General features: G+C 42.8%; 1 protein-coding gene across 3 annotated transcripts; it reads right to left on the reverse strand.

Moving 5' to 3' along the window:
- Nucleotides 1-797: 797 nt before the first annotated feature.
- On the reverse strand, nucleotides 798-15,344 carry LOC114246224 (uncharacterized). 3 transcript variants are annotated; one of them, XR_016324378.1, is made up of 11 exons: nucleotides 14,963-15,344; nucleotides 5,849-5,911; nucleotides 5,004-5,170; nucleotides 4,797-4,917; nucleotides 4,356-4,477; nucleotides 3,845-4,150; nucleotides 3,016-3,168; nucleotides 2,759-2,930; nucleotides 2,592-2,678; nucleotides 2,196-2,399; nucleotides 798-1,599 (listed from the first exon to the last, which is right to left on the reverse strand). XR_016324378.1 is itself a non-coding variant. In XM_028178668.2 (10 exons), the coding sequence occupies exons 1-10, from the start codon at nucleotides 15,137-15,139 to the stop codon at nucleotides 2,307-2,309; spliced, it is 1,461 nt and encodes a 486-aa protein (XP_028034469.1). In that variant the 5' UTR covers nucleotides 15,140-15,344; the 3' UTR covers nucleotides 798-2,306. The 3 variants fall into 3 exon arrangements, 2 of the variants coding, with proteins under 2 accessions (XP_028034469.1, XP_089589943.1); XM_028178668.2 differs by having other exon boundaries at nucleotides 798-2,399; XM_089733817.1 differs by lacking the exon at nucleotides 14,963-15,344 and adding an exon at nucleotides 7,690-7,850 and having other exon boundaries at nucleotides 798-2,399.
- Nucleotides 15,345-15,409: the final 65 nt, after the last annotated feature.

The raw sequence follows: 15,409 nt of genomic DNA on the forward strand, positions 1-15,409 counted from the left end.
GTATGTTCCATGGGGAGTGCTCTGAGGAATTGTTCGAGATGATACCGGCATCTCGTTTTTACCATCGCACCTCCCGCCACCGGAGTAGAGTTCATCCATACTACCTGGAGCCACTGCGGTCATCCACAGTGCGTTTCCAGAGGTCTTTTTTGCCACGTACCATCCGGCTATGGAATGAGCTCCCCTCCACGGTGTTTCCCGAGCGCTATGACATGTCCTTCTTCAAACGAGGCTTGTGGAGAGTATTAAGCGGTAGGCAGCGGCTTGGCTCTGCCCCTGGCATTGCTGAAGTCCATGGGCGACGGTAACCACTCACCATCAGGTGCTCGTCTGCCTACAAGGGCATAAAAAAAAAAAAAAATTATAATTATACCTAGCTTGTATCTTTACCTGTATTGGACTTTGGGCACTTGCGCAGGCAAAATACCTCATTGACCATATAGACAAGGATTATTTAAAAAAAAGCTATTTTTGTAGTGCTATTCAGTAACTTCTAACGAACAAAATCCATTCTTAGAAGCCAAAATAAAACGATTATTTTCCTGTTTGGAATTAGAAAAACTTTTCAACTCATTTAAAAATAGGTAAGATAGGTAGTACGTATCCTTCTTTATATTACTTTAGAATGTCTATACATATTAAAGTGTGATGATAATGAGTTAGTGGTGGCAGTGAAATGTCCAGCAACATGGTGCAGCACGAGCATCGCCCGGGGGCCGCATCAAGCGATAACACTATCGTAAATTGAATAGTGCTGTTTCAAATCATTCTCACCAAAATTGAAAAAAAAACAAGACTCGGTTTCCTCTAATTTATTTCTTTATTTTCACAAAATATATTTTTGTAAAGCAAAATAGCACCTATTAAGTCAAGGCCATTCAAAATCAGTTACGCATCACAAGGAACATCTACACAATATTAAATAAACTACATTTCTCATTCACAATAAAAAATAAACACGAAAAAGATAAATTATTAATAATAGCAGTTTCAAAATGAATAGTTACTTGATAGTTAGTTACCTACTGTGCGTAACAACGAAACAAACAGTCGGCCAATAATCTGGCCAAAGCCACCGAAATGTCGTTACCTTGCAATTCATTGTTTTCTTATTATTTTTTGATCTATTGAATTTTTTGTAATACTTCCGTTTAAAACTATATTCTGTTAACTTTTGGCACTTTACTTGTTCTAAAAGTTGCACAACAATATGTTTACCGCTTTAATATTATAAATAACTCGCAACTTGCCCCCTATTTCGGGGAGCACTTAGCGTCACCGGTTGTGTACCTTTTACAATTTTGTAGGCGTTTTAAAATATCTTAGAAGGGTATTGCCATGGTTTAAAAAAAATTAAATGCCAGTTTAGGAGATTATAATTTTGAGATTAAGACACTTAAAATAGAAAACAAACCATACACATGAAACGAAGGATTCCAAAACAAAATGCCAAAAATACAAATTTACAATTTACCTTAATACTTCTATACTAAATATTATAATCTTATTAATTCTAATTTGGTCCATTGATCCACAGCAGCAGCTATGCACACGGAGCGACGACGGGCCCGTGACGTGACGTCACAGTACAAAACGGCTCTGACAAGTTACACATTTGACACCTATATTATTTCTTACAATAACATTCGCAATATCAGTTCACACACTTCACATTACGCACACAGCTTACGAGAGCTTACTTAATTTTATTTTTATATAATAAGATGTGTAGAGAATTTTCGTTGAAAATTGTAACAATCAGGTTTAACGTCTTTATTTTGCGTCTTGTGTGTGGGTTGTTCGTTAATAACAAGGCTGTCCTACTCCGTAAGACAGCCCCTAGTTAGCGCGCGACGGTGACTGTCCGACCCGACTCACCGTCTCCGAGTGACGGACGGTGGCATCGCAGTCGCAGCGCGGGGAGGTCGGTGTCCGGACAAAATCGATGTATAATTTGCAGTATTTTTCTTCCACTTTTGACCACAAACTGTTTTGCTTCGTAACGTGCAGACAGACACAGCCCGGAGTTCACGTCGAGTAGCGGGCGTGCCGCCCCGGGACCGCGTCGGCACATAAGAGTGTATTTGGCAGATTGATTAGCGCGGAACTATAATTTTTCAGGGTCTGTCACCACAGACTATATTACAGTGCGCGTGTTGCCAACCTAATAAATTATTAAGTTTTAAGATCCTTACAGATACTCGGGCTACCGCTCGGCTGTATTCGGTTACGCGTTCCAGTCTTTATTTTAGTTTCGTTCGTCGGCGCGGCAACGGTTCCCAGTTGGAGCCGCAGGGAGGCGCGGCCTAGCTGGCGGAGTTGTTGTACTGCGGGCGGCCCGCCAGCTCCAGCAGGTAGCGGTCCGGGTGCTCCATCCAGTCCGCCGCCGACAGCTTCACCTGCGGAATATGTACAGTTTCCATTTAAAGCAGTTTACATATTTAGATGATGTGGCAGGGGAGCGCGGGGTTAGAGACACGTTGCTCTGCGAGGATGTGGTAGATCTTGGATGTAGTATTGTGTAAAGTACAACGAGGGCGCACTGCTGGTATTGCTGAGGGTGCTCCGTTTGGGAGAACTATTATCCTTACTTGTCTTTGTTTTTCTGCTTCCCGTATTTGCCACTTTTTGATCTCCAGTTGGGTTTCCCTCGATGCCTGATCCCCGCAGCCCCACACCTGATGAGATACAAATATCGAATGAATCGTGTAGTTTTAATTCCAAACCCCCTTGTCGGCAAGTATGCGGCGTGCAGTACCTCGATGCTGTCGAGCGAGTAGGGCGCGCCGTTGAAGGTGAAGGAGTCGAAGCCCTCTGCGATGGCGAGCGCGGGGCGGCGCGGGTCGGAGCCGGCGCGCAGGCCCTTGGGGTAGCCGCGGATCGACGTGTTCAGGTATATCATCTTCGGCGCGCGCTCTATCAGCGAGAACCTGCACACACACGCGGCGGCTACATTGTGGCGGGGCGCGGGGGGGTGCGGGGCGGTGCGGGGAGGTGGGGGCGGCGGGTACGCACGTGGGCAGCAGCTGCAGCAGCGCGCAGTCGGCGTCCCCCCAGTAGCAGTGCGAGTCGCGCCACTCCGCGGGGCAGCACAGCGCCACCAGCAGCGGCCCACCGCGCGCCAGCACCACGGTGGGGCCGCGGTACGCCAGCGTGTGGTGCAGGAACCTGCGGTCATTTACACTTCACTTCTCAACACCGAGCGACCAGTGGCTGCGGAACCACGCCTGGCTGGTGCCAGGCTGGACCCGTAGACCACTAAAACCTGGTCGAGATTGATCTAGCGCAGCGGTCGAGGAACTTTTTTAATTATTATCCCAAAATATTTTTGTGTAAGTTGACATTACCCCATGCCGAAGAACAAAAAAAAAACAAAATCACTTCTTTCTAGCATCTTTCATATTATAGCTCCCGTGATCATTTTAATTTTTTTTGTTTCGTTTCATTTCGTTTCATCGAATTTGAAATCACAACGATTCCAAAGAAGTTTCACTTCAATATATACGTATATTTTTTAGTCACAAAAGTTTCATTTTTACCCCCCAAAATTTCATTATACCCCATTTTGGGTAATTTACCCCGGTTCCCCGACCGCTGATCTAGCGCGTCTATGTGGGGTGACCGCGCTCGGCGGGAGCAGGGAGCTGCTGCACCGGCATGTACGGAACTATACATTTACAATTCAATTCCAAAGTAAGACCACTTGGCGAAAGGTCAGGGCTGGACTTACTCAGCTCTCAGGTCGCTCGCCAGCCTGACTGTTCACATTTCTTCTTAGAAACAACTTAAAATAAGACATTGAGCAGTGAGTAAATGATGGGTGTCGAGGCCGCTGGTGCCGTACCTGTTGGCGGCGAGGCCCTGGTCGGAGCTGGAGTAGAGCGGCGTCCAGTGCGAGGGCACGGCGCACACCAGGCGCGCCACCAGCCAGCCGGCGGAGGGCGCGGGCGGCGCGGCGGGGCGCGAGTAGCGGGGCGGCGCGGCGGCGGCCAGCAGCCACGCGGCCGACACGGGCAGCAGCGCCGAGCCCCGCGCCGCCCCGCCCCGCTCCAGCACCGGCGTGGCCAGCTCCAGCCCCGCGCCCGCGCCGCGCGACTCCACGTGCGCCTCCATGTCGCGGTGCCGCGTGGCCAGCAGGTGCACGCAGTACCTGCGGCAGACCCATCGGCTACCTTCTCTAAACTGTCCACTTACATTTTACAATATCTGTATGTAACTGTTTGAACCACCAGATCTGGAAGTGCATTGGACCTAACGGGTGCTTCTGCACGTACATCGTCAGCGCAACCACGACCACTCTAGCAAAAGTGTCCGACTGAGAAGAGTATAACAGTTGTGTGAGTGCCGTCCCCTACCTGTGGACCGGGAATATGATCCGGTGGCAGTGCTCCTCGAGCCAGCGCACCACGAAGCCGACGCTGTGCACGTCCTTCTTGTTGAAGCAGCCGTCCACCACGGCCGATAGCGTCTGGTTGATCTGTGACATCACGTAAAACCGCACTAAGCACTGAAACATATCCTTCCCTCCCGCCAGCCACCCTTGTGTGGCCGGGGACCACAGCGACGATCGCACGCGAGTACTTTTATACACACATTAAAAGGACGGTAGCTCTTCGTGGAGCCGGTAGTGGGGATGACACGTTTTGACATCTCAGTTGAAATAAATTCGATATTTTCCACTCACACATGCATACGAAGACACATACAGACACAGGCACACTTTCATAATTAAAATTGCTATGTATTAAATTCATCAGTTATACATTATTATCTGAATTTGAATGATCTGACCTTACCATGAGACAAGTTTGTGGTCCTTCTGGATAGTGGTCCATGGACAACTTGTAGCTGGTGTACAGCATGTTCCTGAGACCATCTGGTGTCATGTTGTTCTCATCTGTTTCCATGCTGAACATTCTGGAAAAAGAAAAAAATAATATTGTCTTAACGAACAGCTCGGTGGAGTCCACGACACGGCACGACACGACACGACACGGCAGTACCTGACGTATGTCTCAATGATGACCGCGTCGTCCAGCATGCTGAGTATCTTCTCGCACTGCATTCTGAACGTAGACAGAGGTATGTGTTTGTTCTTGCACTTGCCGATTCTGTGGATGTACTTGTAGAAGTGGTGTGCCAGCTCCGGGTACATCGGGAATAAGTATTTCTAGAAAATATATATACCTACGTTACTTATAAATTTTGTAGCGACAGGACATCCGGTATTCAGTGGTCGGAGGATACATGTCTTTGAGCCATGGACCCGTTGCCTATATTCCACCAATAAAATAGACGGTTCTCTGGTATTCCATAGAAAAAATTGGACTTGTAAAGTTTTTATAATCCCCTTCATATTCCAGTTTGGGGACTGGCAAGGGAGATCAAAGGAAGCGACGCTGCGATTCACGCGTTTAACGAAAGTGAAATTGGCTGACGAATTCCCGAATCACGCTGGTTCGGACCCAGCTGGATATCCCGGATTGTATGTATTAGTTTGACGTCACGTGCTACCCACATGTAGGTTGGCGGGGACATGCGCTCAGCCCAGGATATTTGTATCTGGCGTGGCTACTTAGGTTAAGTTCTGTATCATCAGAGGCACGTGTTGTTAAGCGACAAGGGACTTGTATGCAATATGGGGGCACAGATACGAGACAACAACAAGGACATCCAGGAACGCCGAATATCTTTAATAGAAATATTGTCCTTGTCGTTTGAGATTCTTTGATATAGTCAGTGGACGGGTGGCCCGCGTCTCCTAATATTCTGGTTCAAGGTTCACTGACTGTCGATCTGGAAGTAAAACGGTTGGAGTACAACTAGGTAGCCGATGAAGTTTACTCACCTTAAAAGAATTCTCTGTGACTCCGTTGATCCCATCTTCTTTCTGTGATATTTGTGCCAGTAACTGGAAAATTATTAATTTATTAGTCATTTTAATCATTTCCACTATTTTGGCAGATACATTCCCCGCACTACGGTACGATTGCTGTGTACATCTAACGGGGAGCCCTACTTATTTGTAACGCACGTCCAAGTTTCTTGAAAGATAAGGCTACGCTGTTTGGACTGAACTGACATAATGAAGGCGGATAATAACATGTACTTTTAGGTTAGGAATATTATGTTCTTTTTTTTTATGAAGGCAACAAAGATACATCAGTTGGATTAGTGGCTTTAAAAACTAGTCTAACTAATAGCTTAGTTTTTCATAAAATGTATTTTTTAACCAACTTTCCGACTCTGAAGAAGTGAGCCGTTTCACAATCGACTACATATTTATCTTGTGCTAAATTACAAAAGGTGGACCGAAGATCTGGTAAATGTCACGGAAATCCGCTGGATGTAGGCTCTGCAGGACCGGTCATAATGCCAACCTTGGGAGGAGAATGTGGAGATCTACATCTAGCAGTGGACGTCCGAGGGCTGATGATGATGGTGACAAACTTACAATGAAGGTTTTACGCTCTCCCAATAATACCACGTTATCTCAAACTTAAATACATCAAAATGTACGAAAAACAAAAATTAAATTTGGAAATTGAATAAAGTCTTGAATGAAAATGTTTTATAAGTAGTTGTACCTAATACAGTTTCCAAATTTCACAAAACAAAAAGATAAAAACTCCAATCTAGTATCTATCATATATTTTGTCAAAGCTCTAAGGTAAGAATGTATTCATAAACCACGAAAGGAAAAATGTGTTCAATGAAAGTAATAACAAAATTGCACCAAACTTTAAACAACGCGACAAACGGGCTTACAAAAGTACTTCATTTATATCATTTAATTAAATGCAATGACCGACGAGGGAGCATTAGTCACTTGATAAGGAATTATATCAATCAATGAATTAAAAATAATTTGGACGTTTTAGATAAAACGGATTTACTTTTAGAGATTCGTTTTATATAACTGCGCCAAAGGACTCAAAGTCAACGGCATCACTGTTTGTGTGCTTATTGTTTGTCAGTGATGTGGCTACGACGTCCTTCTTGGTCCTGGAATTCAGTCATACTTATACGTCTATGGGTTCCCATAACCACTTTTGTTGCCTAGCCATTCGCTGATAGCCTTAGGCTATATGCGCTGTGACTGATAGGTGAGCTCACGGGGTTCAACCTGAAAGAATGTGCTAACACTGGCCCTAGCAAGAGCAGCGCTTCGTTGAATCTACCACCGGATCAGAATCACGACCCACTGAGAAGATCCGGCGAGAAACTCAGTGGGCTGTGTCTATGGGTTAGTTCACTCGTCGATTACGACGAAGACGATTCTTGAAGAGCCTAAAAACAACGAGAGTGGATCTGGGAGATCCGACAAGAAGACAACCACATAACACCAGATAGGCAACAAGGATGTCTGCAATAGATCGGTAAAAAACGAAATAATAATACCTGTACTAACACTATAAACGTAAAAGTTGTTCGTGCTTCTTGAAGGCCAAGTCTGTCAGGAAAACCTTACAAACTACGGTCTGAAATAATGAATGTGAGGAAAACTCGCCTTTACCCTATTTCCGGTGACAACACATTACGAATTCACCTTCGTTCGTGCACAAGAACTAATTTATTTTGAAAACATTTCAAATGGAAATGGCACCCTCATAAATCCCGAGCGTGGTCACGAAACTTTCATCAACACCCAGGATCGTAAATTCCCTCAGCCATCGGACATTTACACACCTTACAGGTAGGAGCGGCAGTGTTCCTCCTCGTGACCCTACTCCTCTGTATGCCAACTATAGAATATCTTAAACTCTTGAAAGGTGGCACCCATTTTTCTAGGTGCCTATATTTCGTATCCGACATGATGCCTGTCAACCACTGACTGAACAATACAAATCGAAAACAAATAAATCGTAAAATCAGTGTTATCACCAGATTTCGCCGATAAGATTTCTTTCGGTACCAACAATGAATTAATGTTTAAATAAATTATTAAAATTCGTCAGGGTGATACGATCTATCCATCCGTTCGTATTTGAATGGGCGATGAATGCGAGATGGGTACTAAATGGCATACGTGGAAATAAGGATTAGGTTATAGAAAAATTAATCAAGAGTCAAGATGTAGCTTATGAAGTATTTCTGCTAGTGACTCTCTTATCCTGCTGGTAAGTCTTATTTTCAAAACTGTGATTGTTTGGTGTTCGGCAAAATCAAAAAACTTTTTAATAGATTATTTTTTATTTTTTCCCGCGGCGTTCGTAGCAGCTGAATCTATGCTTACTAAGCATTCCTTGGCAGACACTAATAATGAGAACATATATAAAAAGAGTTACTGCGTGTTTTTTTTATCAAAGTATGCCATTGTAGGAGTTTATAAATCGTCATGACTTTATCGGCGGATAGATAGTGCAGTTTCGCCATTGAGAACAATCGTTAAGAAAGCAGGGGCTCGAGGGAAAACGACATTCCAAAGGACAATGCCCAAAAGTGGGCCAACTTTATGTCAAAACTATTTGTACTTGAAAAACTATGCCTTATTTTTTTACGTTGTTTAGTTTATGTATCAACATTTCTTTCGCCCTGGCATTGTTTTACAAAAAAATAAATTACTTATTTAATAACATCCCAAAACTTAGTTCCATAGTTTTTAAATTCGCCAATAGGCAAAGGGCTTAGCCCATACAGCCTTATCGTAAACCTATATGCTGCCAAACGAAAGAGTTGTCTGTGACTTGAACAACAAATTAAAAAAAATAACTACTTAATGGTTGTAATTCACAAACTTTTTTTTGTTGTAATTCACAAACTTTAGTTTATTTTTGTTCAATTCAATATTTATATATTGTAATAATTATTATTACTTAAAACCATGAGTTACTTTATTTAATATTTTTAGATATTAATGATTCCATTAGTAAAAATCTCAATGGCCTACCATTACTCTATTCTTATTATATATGATCAGAGAGTTTTGGCAGCAACCCGAGTGAAGCGTCATTTGAAGTTTTATTTTAATGTTTTTTTAATAGTTTATTGTGATATATAATATATAAATTGGGCGTTGTTTTGTGTATTAAACGTCAATACGAGGGCGGCACTGAAAATTTCGGGAATTAACGAAGTGACACAACATTACTATTTAAAAATGTATTTATTGCTTTTCGAAGTATTCTCCGCGAAATTTGACACATTTTTCCATACGATGGAACCAATCATTGAAGCAACCATTCCATTCGGAAGTTGGGGTCTCCAAAATGGCCGTTTTGTAGGCGTCCACAGCTTCTTCAGGTGATGAAAATCTCTGTCCACGCAATTTATTCTTTATTTTAGGGAAAGTATAGAAATCATTAGGGCTTAGGTCGGGGCTGTACGGCGGATGGTCTAATAATTCTATGTTTTCTTGCTCTAAAAACTCTATTGTTCTGTGCGCGGTGTGAGAACTCGCATTGTCGTGATGGAGGATGATGCGGCGGTTGCAGTTCTCTTTACGGAGTTCAGAAACGACCTGTGGCAAACAAATGCTAGCATACCATTCTGCATTAACCGTTCTTTGTCCCTCAAGAGGAATAGTCGTAACATGGCCGGTTTTGGAGACAAACGTGGCCACCATTTTTTTTGCAACACTCCGTGAACGAACAATTTTTTTTGGCTTTAACTCATTTTCGAACACCCAAACTCGTGACTGGTTTTTTGTTTCGGGTTCGTACGCGTATATCCAGGATTCGTCACCTAATACAATGTTGTATACAGCATTTGAGGATCCTGCGTGGAATCTTTCGAGAGTTCTGACGCACCAAGTAACGCGAGCCGCTTTTTGCTCTTCACAGAGCGAATGCGGTATCCATCGGGAAAGCAACTTTTTTACACCTAATTGTTCATGCAAGATTATTTGTATTTGACTCATGCCAATGTCTAAAGTTGCCTGAATTTCGCGGTATGTCACATGTCGATCTTCCTCAATCAGCTTACGCACAGCATCAACGTTTTCTTGGGTGTCTGCAGTTTTTGGACGACCTTGACGGGGATCATCACTGAGCTTGACACGTCCACGTTGAAACTCAGTAAACCAGCGATAAATTGTGGTTTTGGATGGGGCTTCATCACCAAATGCAGATATCATCCGGTCAACACACTGTTTTTGTGTTAAACCACTTCGAAAGTCATAATAAATCATCACTCTTGAATTTTCTCGAGTCAATTCCATTTTCTCAACGACTAAACAAGTTTGACAAAACCTCGTGACAAGACCGAGAATCTTTTTTTAAATAAATAAATGGTATTCGATTTTTAAAATCAAGGAGTTTTCAATTAAAAAGATTTTAATATGACAGGAACAGTGGAAATATTCCATTCCCGATACTTTTAGTGCAGCCTAGTAATCGTTGTTCACGATTATTGAGGCATTGGAATAAAACTGTGGCTAACATAGCGGTGACTGGTTTTTTTTTTTTTTCAAGATAAAAGGTCTGCGGAGATTCATGCTCACTCAATGAGCTATTCATCGAGTTAACATCAAAACTCCCAAAAAGCAATAAAAAGAAATACACCGGCTTTTTATTGACATAAAAAAATATAACTACGACAGACTAGGCTGTATAGGCTACGCTCTTTGCCTGCTTATTGGCGAATTTAAAAACAACAACAACAATATCGTTGTCGGCTTCCGGATTTTCATTTCATTAAAATATTATTATGAGGATATAATAATAATAAAATGTACGTAAGGGCTTATTTCTAGCAACATTAACCACAATTAACTTATTTAATACTGTAAATAATGATGAAAGCGATTATTGATTTCGAAAAAAACAATTAACAACTTAATTTTAGCTGCAGAAAAAAACAGATTTCTCTTAAACCTGGGTGAGAATATAAAAATAGTTTTCTGAATATGAAACGATATTTCTTTGTCTATCAAAATAAGTTAAAACCATCATGACGCGACAACTTTTTTTAGGGGCCCAAACGCCCATACAAAATGGGCATTGTCCTTTATGTAAATCGCACGTAAATTTGAAAAAAATAAAGTGGGAAAAAAAGGAAATTTTGTAAGGACGTGCGTCCAGTTCGTCACAAGAGAAACGTTTGATTTAAGATGATCATATTCCGTGAGGCCGCTATGTGAGGCTGGCCGTCGCTACACAAGCCACGGAACCGTTGACCCTGACCGTATAATATCGGTTCGTTTCCGCCAATCATCAGGGAAACCAAGTTTCCTTTTTCATTATGAAAGTCGATTATGAACACATGAGAAAACTACTGTTTATATTCCCACAAATAGCCCAAAAGCGTATCAAACTATCACAGATATCTTGGTTAAATAGATTAACTTGGATTAATAGCCAGATCCATCATGTCATGTTTGAGGGGATTCACGGAAATCAGCTTTATCTAGAGATATGATAGTATTTTTACGGTTGTGTGTTGTCGTGGTATTTTTGTCCTCTGCCCGCATGCCAGTACGTTCTATGAAAAGATTTTTATTACTGCGACTAATTAGCGAATATTAAAAATTATACTGATGAATGATAACCCCAAAAAAAATTATTCTCGTAAGTCCGCTAGGTACCACCAACCTGCCTTTTTCAGCCCTGAAGCAGTAATGCGTTTCAGTTAGAAGGGTAGGGCAGCCGTTGAAACTATATTCAGACCTCATATCTCAAGGTGGGTGGCGGCATTTACTTTATAGATGTCTATGGACTCCAGTAACCAGGTAATACTAGGTGGGTTGTGAGCTCGTCCACTCTTCTATGCAATAAATAAATAAAAAAATTGTGACATATATTGCCATGGACAATTTTGGAAGAAAAGGTGGTAGTGTATTGTATTACATGTTATTTAAAAATTGGTGGCAGAGTGAGGTTAGGTCAAGGTATCCTTGAGCTTTACGGGCGACGGACCGTCGAGGCGATCCGCCCGGTCCTCTCGGACTGGGTGAATCGCGACCGAGGACGTCTCGCCTTCCGAGCGACGCAGGTGCTCACGGGACACGGCCGTTTCGGTCGCTACCTGCACCTCGTCGCCCGGAGGGAGCCGACGCCGAAGTGCCACCACTGCAGTGGCTGCAACGAGGACACGGCGGAGCACACGCTCGCGTACTGCAGCGCCGCGTCCTCGTTGCAAAAATAGGACCGGACTTGCCGCTTCCGACCGTCGTGGCTACGATGCTCGGCAGCGACGAGTCCTGGCAGGCGATGCTTGACTTCTGCGAGTCTACCTTCTCGCAGAAAGAGGCAGCGGAACGGGAGAGGGAGAACTCTTCCTCCCTCTCGGCGCCTTGCCGCCGCCGCCGAGCCGGGGGTCTGAGGAGGGCGTTCGTCCAGCTCTGGCCCCTATGAGGTGGCAGTCTCCTCCCGGTGATGGTCACGGGGCGACCTAAGGGGGTTGAGACTGCGCCGCACGCTACCGTCACTCTAGCGCGCTGGCACCAGGAGGAAGGGACGACGCGTTGGCGGCTGCGGACTGCGATGCGGTCCGCATTTTCGTCGTCGTTGTCGTCGCCGAACATACTGTGGGAGAGCAACCCGGTCGGCGGTGTATCGCGTTCCGACCCGGCAGGCTGGTTCTGGCCCAACGGAGTATCCCGGAACACCAGCGGCATCGCCCGGGCGGCCTGGTAGGGCCGCCGTACCGCGAAGACCGACGTCGTTGGTCGTCGACTATCGCCTCAACGACCCGTCGGCCGGACGTCCTCGGAGTGGCGCCGCGTATCTGGTTGTAGTGTTGACCTCGGAAACCCCCCTACTCTGACCGGGTTTTGACCCCGAACGGAGATCGGACGTCGGGTGTAAGAGTGCAGGGGAGTCGTTTAGTGGGTGGATCCTATAATTCCTTGGGCCCGCGGTCTGCTTCCAGCACCTTGCAGATCGTTGAGTCCCACATACCCCGCGCGCCCCGTATGCACGGGGACCTCGTAGGAGGCTCGGCCCCGGCACGAAAAAAGAAAAGGTATCCTCGAGCTTCGGCTCGACCTTCGGATACCTTCGGCTTCGAGCTACAGCTACTGACATTCATACAAATGTTGTTTACACATTAAAATGTTCTAGTTTTGCAGGTAGTACAGCTGCCCATAGTAACAGTAGTATAGTTGATTAAGGATCTCAGTAAGCACTTATCATTTGTTGAGATTCTAGTGCTATTCATAATATAAGAATTATAAGAAAGATAATGGCACTAAAATAAAAACAAACAAACAAAAATTCAATTTCACAAATGCTTAATACACAAGTAGTGATTTTCCTTGTCATGATGAATCAATTATCATGTTTTATAGTAGTGTTCTACACTGTAACATATGCGTGTTACGAGGCCAGACTAGGCTGATATGCCTGCACTACCTTCTACAATAAGAATTTAGCAAGGTTAGATCTTAGTTTGCAGTTATTATTGTAATAATAATACTGGTAATAGGGTGTGTTGAAGCCAAGGGATTGTCATGCCAATACACAATACAATTAGTCTTTGAAATTAAGCGGACTGTTGCATTCATCTTGTGATTTCTATAGACTGCTTAGCTCCTGCTGGGCCAGGAGTTTGCTAGCTCGCTATTACTACCATGAAAAAGCTCACTGAGTTTGAACATCAAAAGCCATTAAAAAGAAATCTTTATTGACAGAAACTTCTGTTATAAACCGTGGTATAATTATGGTGTTGTAATTCAGAGGGTAACACCAAGTATAATGAAGCAGTGATGGGCGTAACTAGTTACTTTTGTAATCTAAATAGTAATTAAACTACAAATATTGTAATTACAATGTAATCTGATTATATAGTAATCAATTACATTGTAATTAGAATTAAATGAAATTGAATGAAAGCAGTTAGAAATAAAAAGAGTAGATGTGAACATTGATATATCGCTTTTTTAGAAACAAATTTTAGCCTCAAAATTAATTTGAAAATAAGGCAGTCATTATTATTTTATTTATTAGATCACAATATACACACATATATCTATATTTTTGTGATCACCACCTTTACTTGGATAAATATTATTTACTTGATAGTCTAAGTTGATTCATTTCATTTAGATTTTCATAAGTTGTGGTTCTATTGTTTTCTAACAATTGGTATGAGTATAATAATTGATAGTCATTCATTAGTGTAATTTTCAATTGTTATAGATAGGAGTAATCACATAGGACTGTTGGGTTTGAGTGGTTCAAAACCTACTTTATCGTGATTTAGAACTCACGTTGTAGTGAGCTCTTCTATTAAGATTGTGGCAGTTCATGATAACTACTTTGCACCTGACAGACTGAAAACCTGTATAGTTATTTACACTAGTAGAAATAAATTCATTATAATTTAAATTGAAGAATACATAAGCCAAGCCTTTGTCAAAATACTTGAACTTTTAATTCTAAAGGCCTCTTTGTTGTTGTTGTCGTTGTTTTCTTTTATTTTTGGTCCAGCTCACAGTCCACCTGGTGTTAAGTGGTTACTGGAGCCCATAGACATCTACAACGTAAATGCGCTACCCACCTTGAGATATAAGCTCTAAGGTCTCAAGTATAGTTACAACGGCTGCCCCACCCTTCAAACTGAAACGCATAACTGAAAACACGGCAAAAATAGGCAGGGTGGGGATACCTACCTGTGCAGACTCACAAGAGATCCTTTCACCAGTAGTGTGGAATCAATGAAGCATTGTTAATCTTGTCAATGATCTACACATTAATTAAATAGCTTAGGATGTCTTCCATGGATTTATTGCTTTTATTTACAGTACTATTAGGCTAAATAGTTCGTTTTTATTTCTTGATGTAAACTTATATAAAACGTGAACTTAATAGTGACATGTAATTGTGTGCGTGTTAATTATCTTTTTTTTATATTAAAACCTCGTGGTAATATTCTTTATATTGTGTGATAAAATATACCATCATCCGTAGAGAGCGTGTGTCACGAGTGCTTTATTTGCAGATCACCGCCAATTTATATATCACTGACGAAACAAAACAAACGAGTTAACGTCATAGCTACGCAAATAGATTGACGCGCTTACTTTTCCTAGTTTCTCAACTGGCACCATAGAAAGTGGAGGCTTCTCTTGTCGCTCGGCCAGCCCCTGCAGGTCACCCCCGGAGCCTGATCGCGACCCGGCACCCCGCTGAGAGCCTCGGGGTGTACTCGTACCGCTCCCACTCCCGTCCGCTTTATCATGACTTTGATGACTTCCCATCACGTTAATTTGTACTATACTATTACTCAAACTGTATGCCTAGTTATATAACACTAAATGCTACTATAAAACACAAGTCTTAATGGAAAACTCCAGCTTGCAAAAAAATAGCAAGAAAACGAATCGAATTTTATTAACGAAGGTTATTGTTAAAACGTCACCTGTGACATTTTGCTGGCTGACATTGAAATAAGTTAAGTGTATTGTCTATGATTGAAACTCTCAGTTGTGGTTGTTTCATTTTGCAACAGGAAAGGCGAAAGTGTCACA

The sequence above is a fragment of the Bombyx mandarina genome, chromosome 16 (assembly GCF_030267445.1).
Source record: "Bombyx mandarina strain Sakado chromosome 16, ASM3026744v2".
Lineage (NCBI taxonomy): Eukaryota > Metazoa > Arthropoda > Insecta > Lepidoptera > Bombycidae > Bombyx > Bombyx mandarina.

Bases quoted from the DNA above. Each gene is read 5' to 3' on its own strand.
- LOC114246224 (XM_028178668.2), bottom strand. From the start codon at position 15,139: ATGGGAAGTCATCAAAGTCATGATAAAGCGGACGGGAGTGGGAGCGGT. The intron at 4,151-4,355 runs GTAGGGGACGGC...GGTCTGCCGCAG, and splicing joins ATCATATTCCCGGTCCACAG to GTACTGCGTGCACCTGCTGG. The intron at 2,931-3,015 runs GTGCGTACCCGC...GTGTGTGTGCAG, and splicing joins CTGCTGCAGCTGCTGCCCAC to GTTCTCGCTGATAGAGCGCG.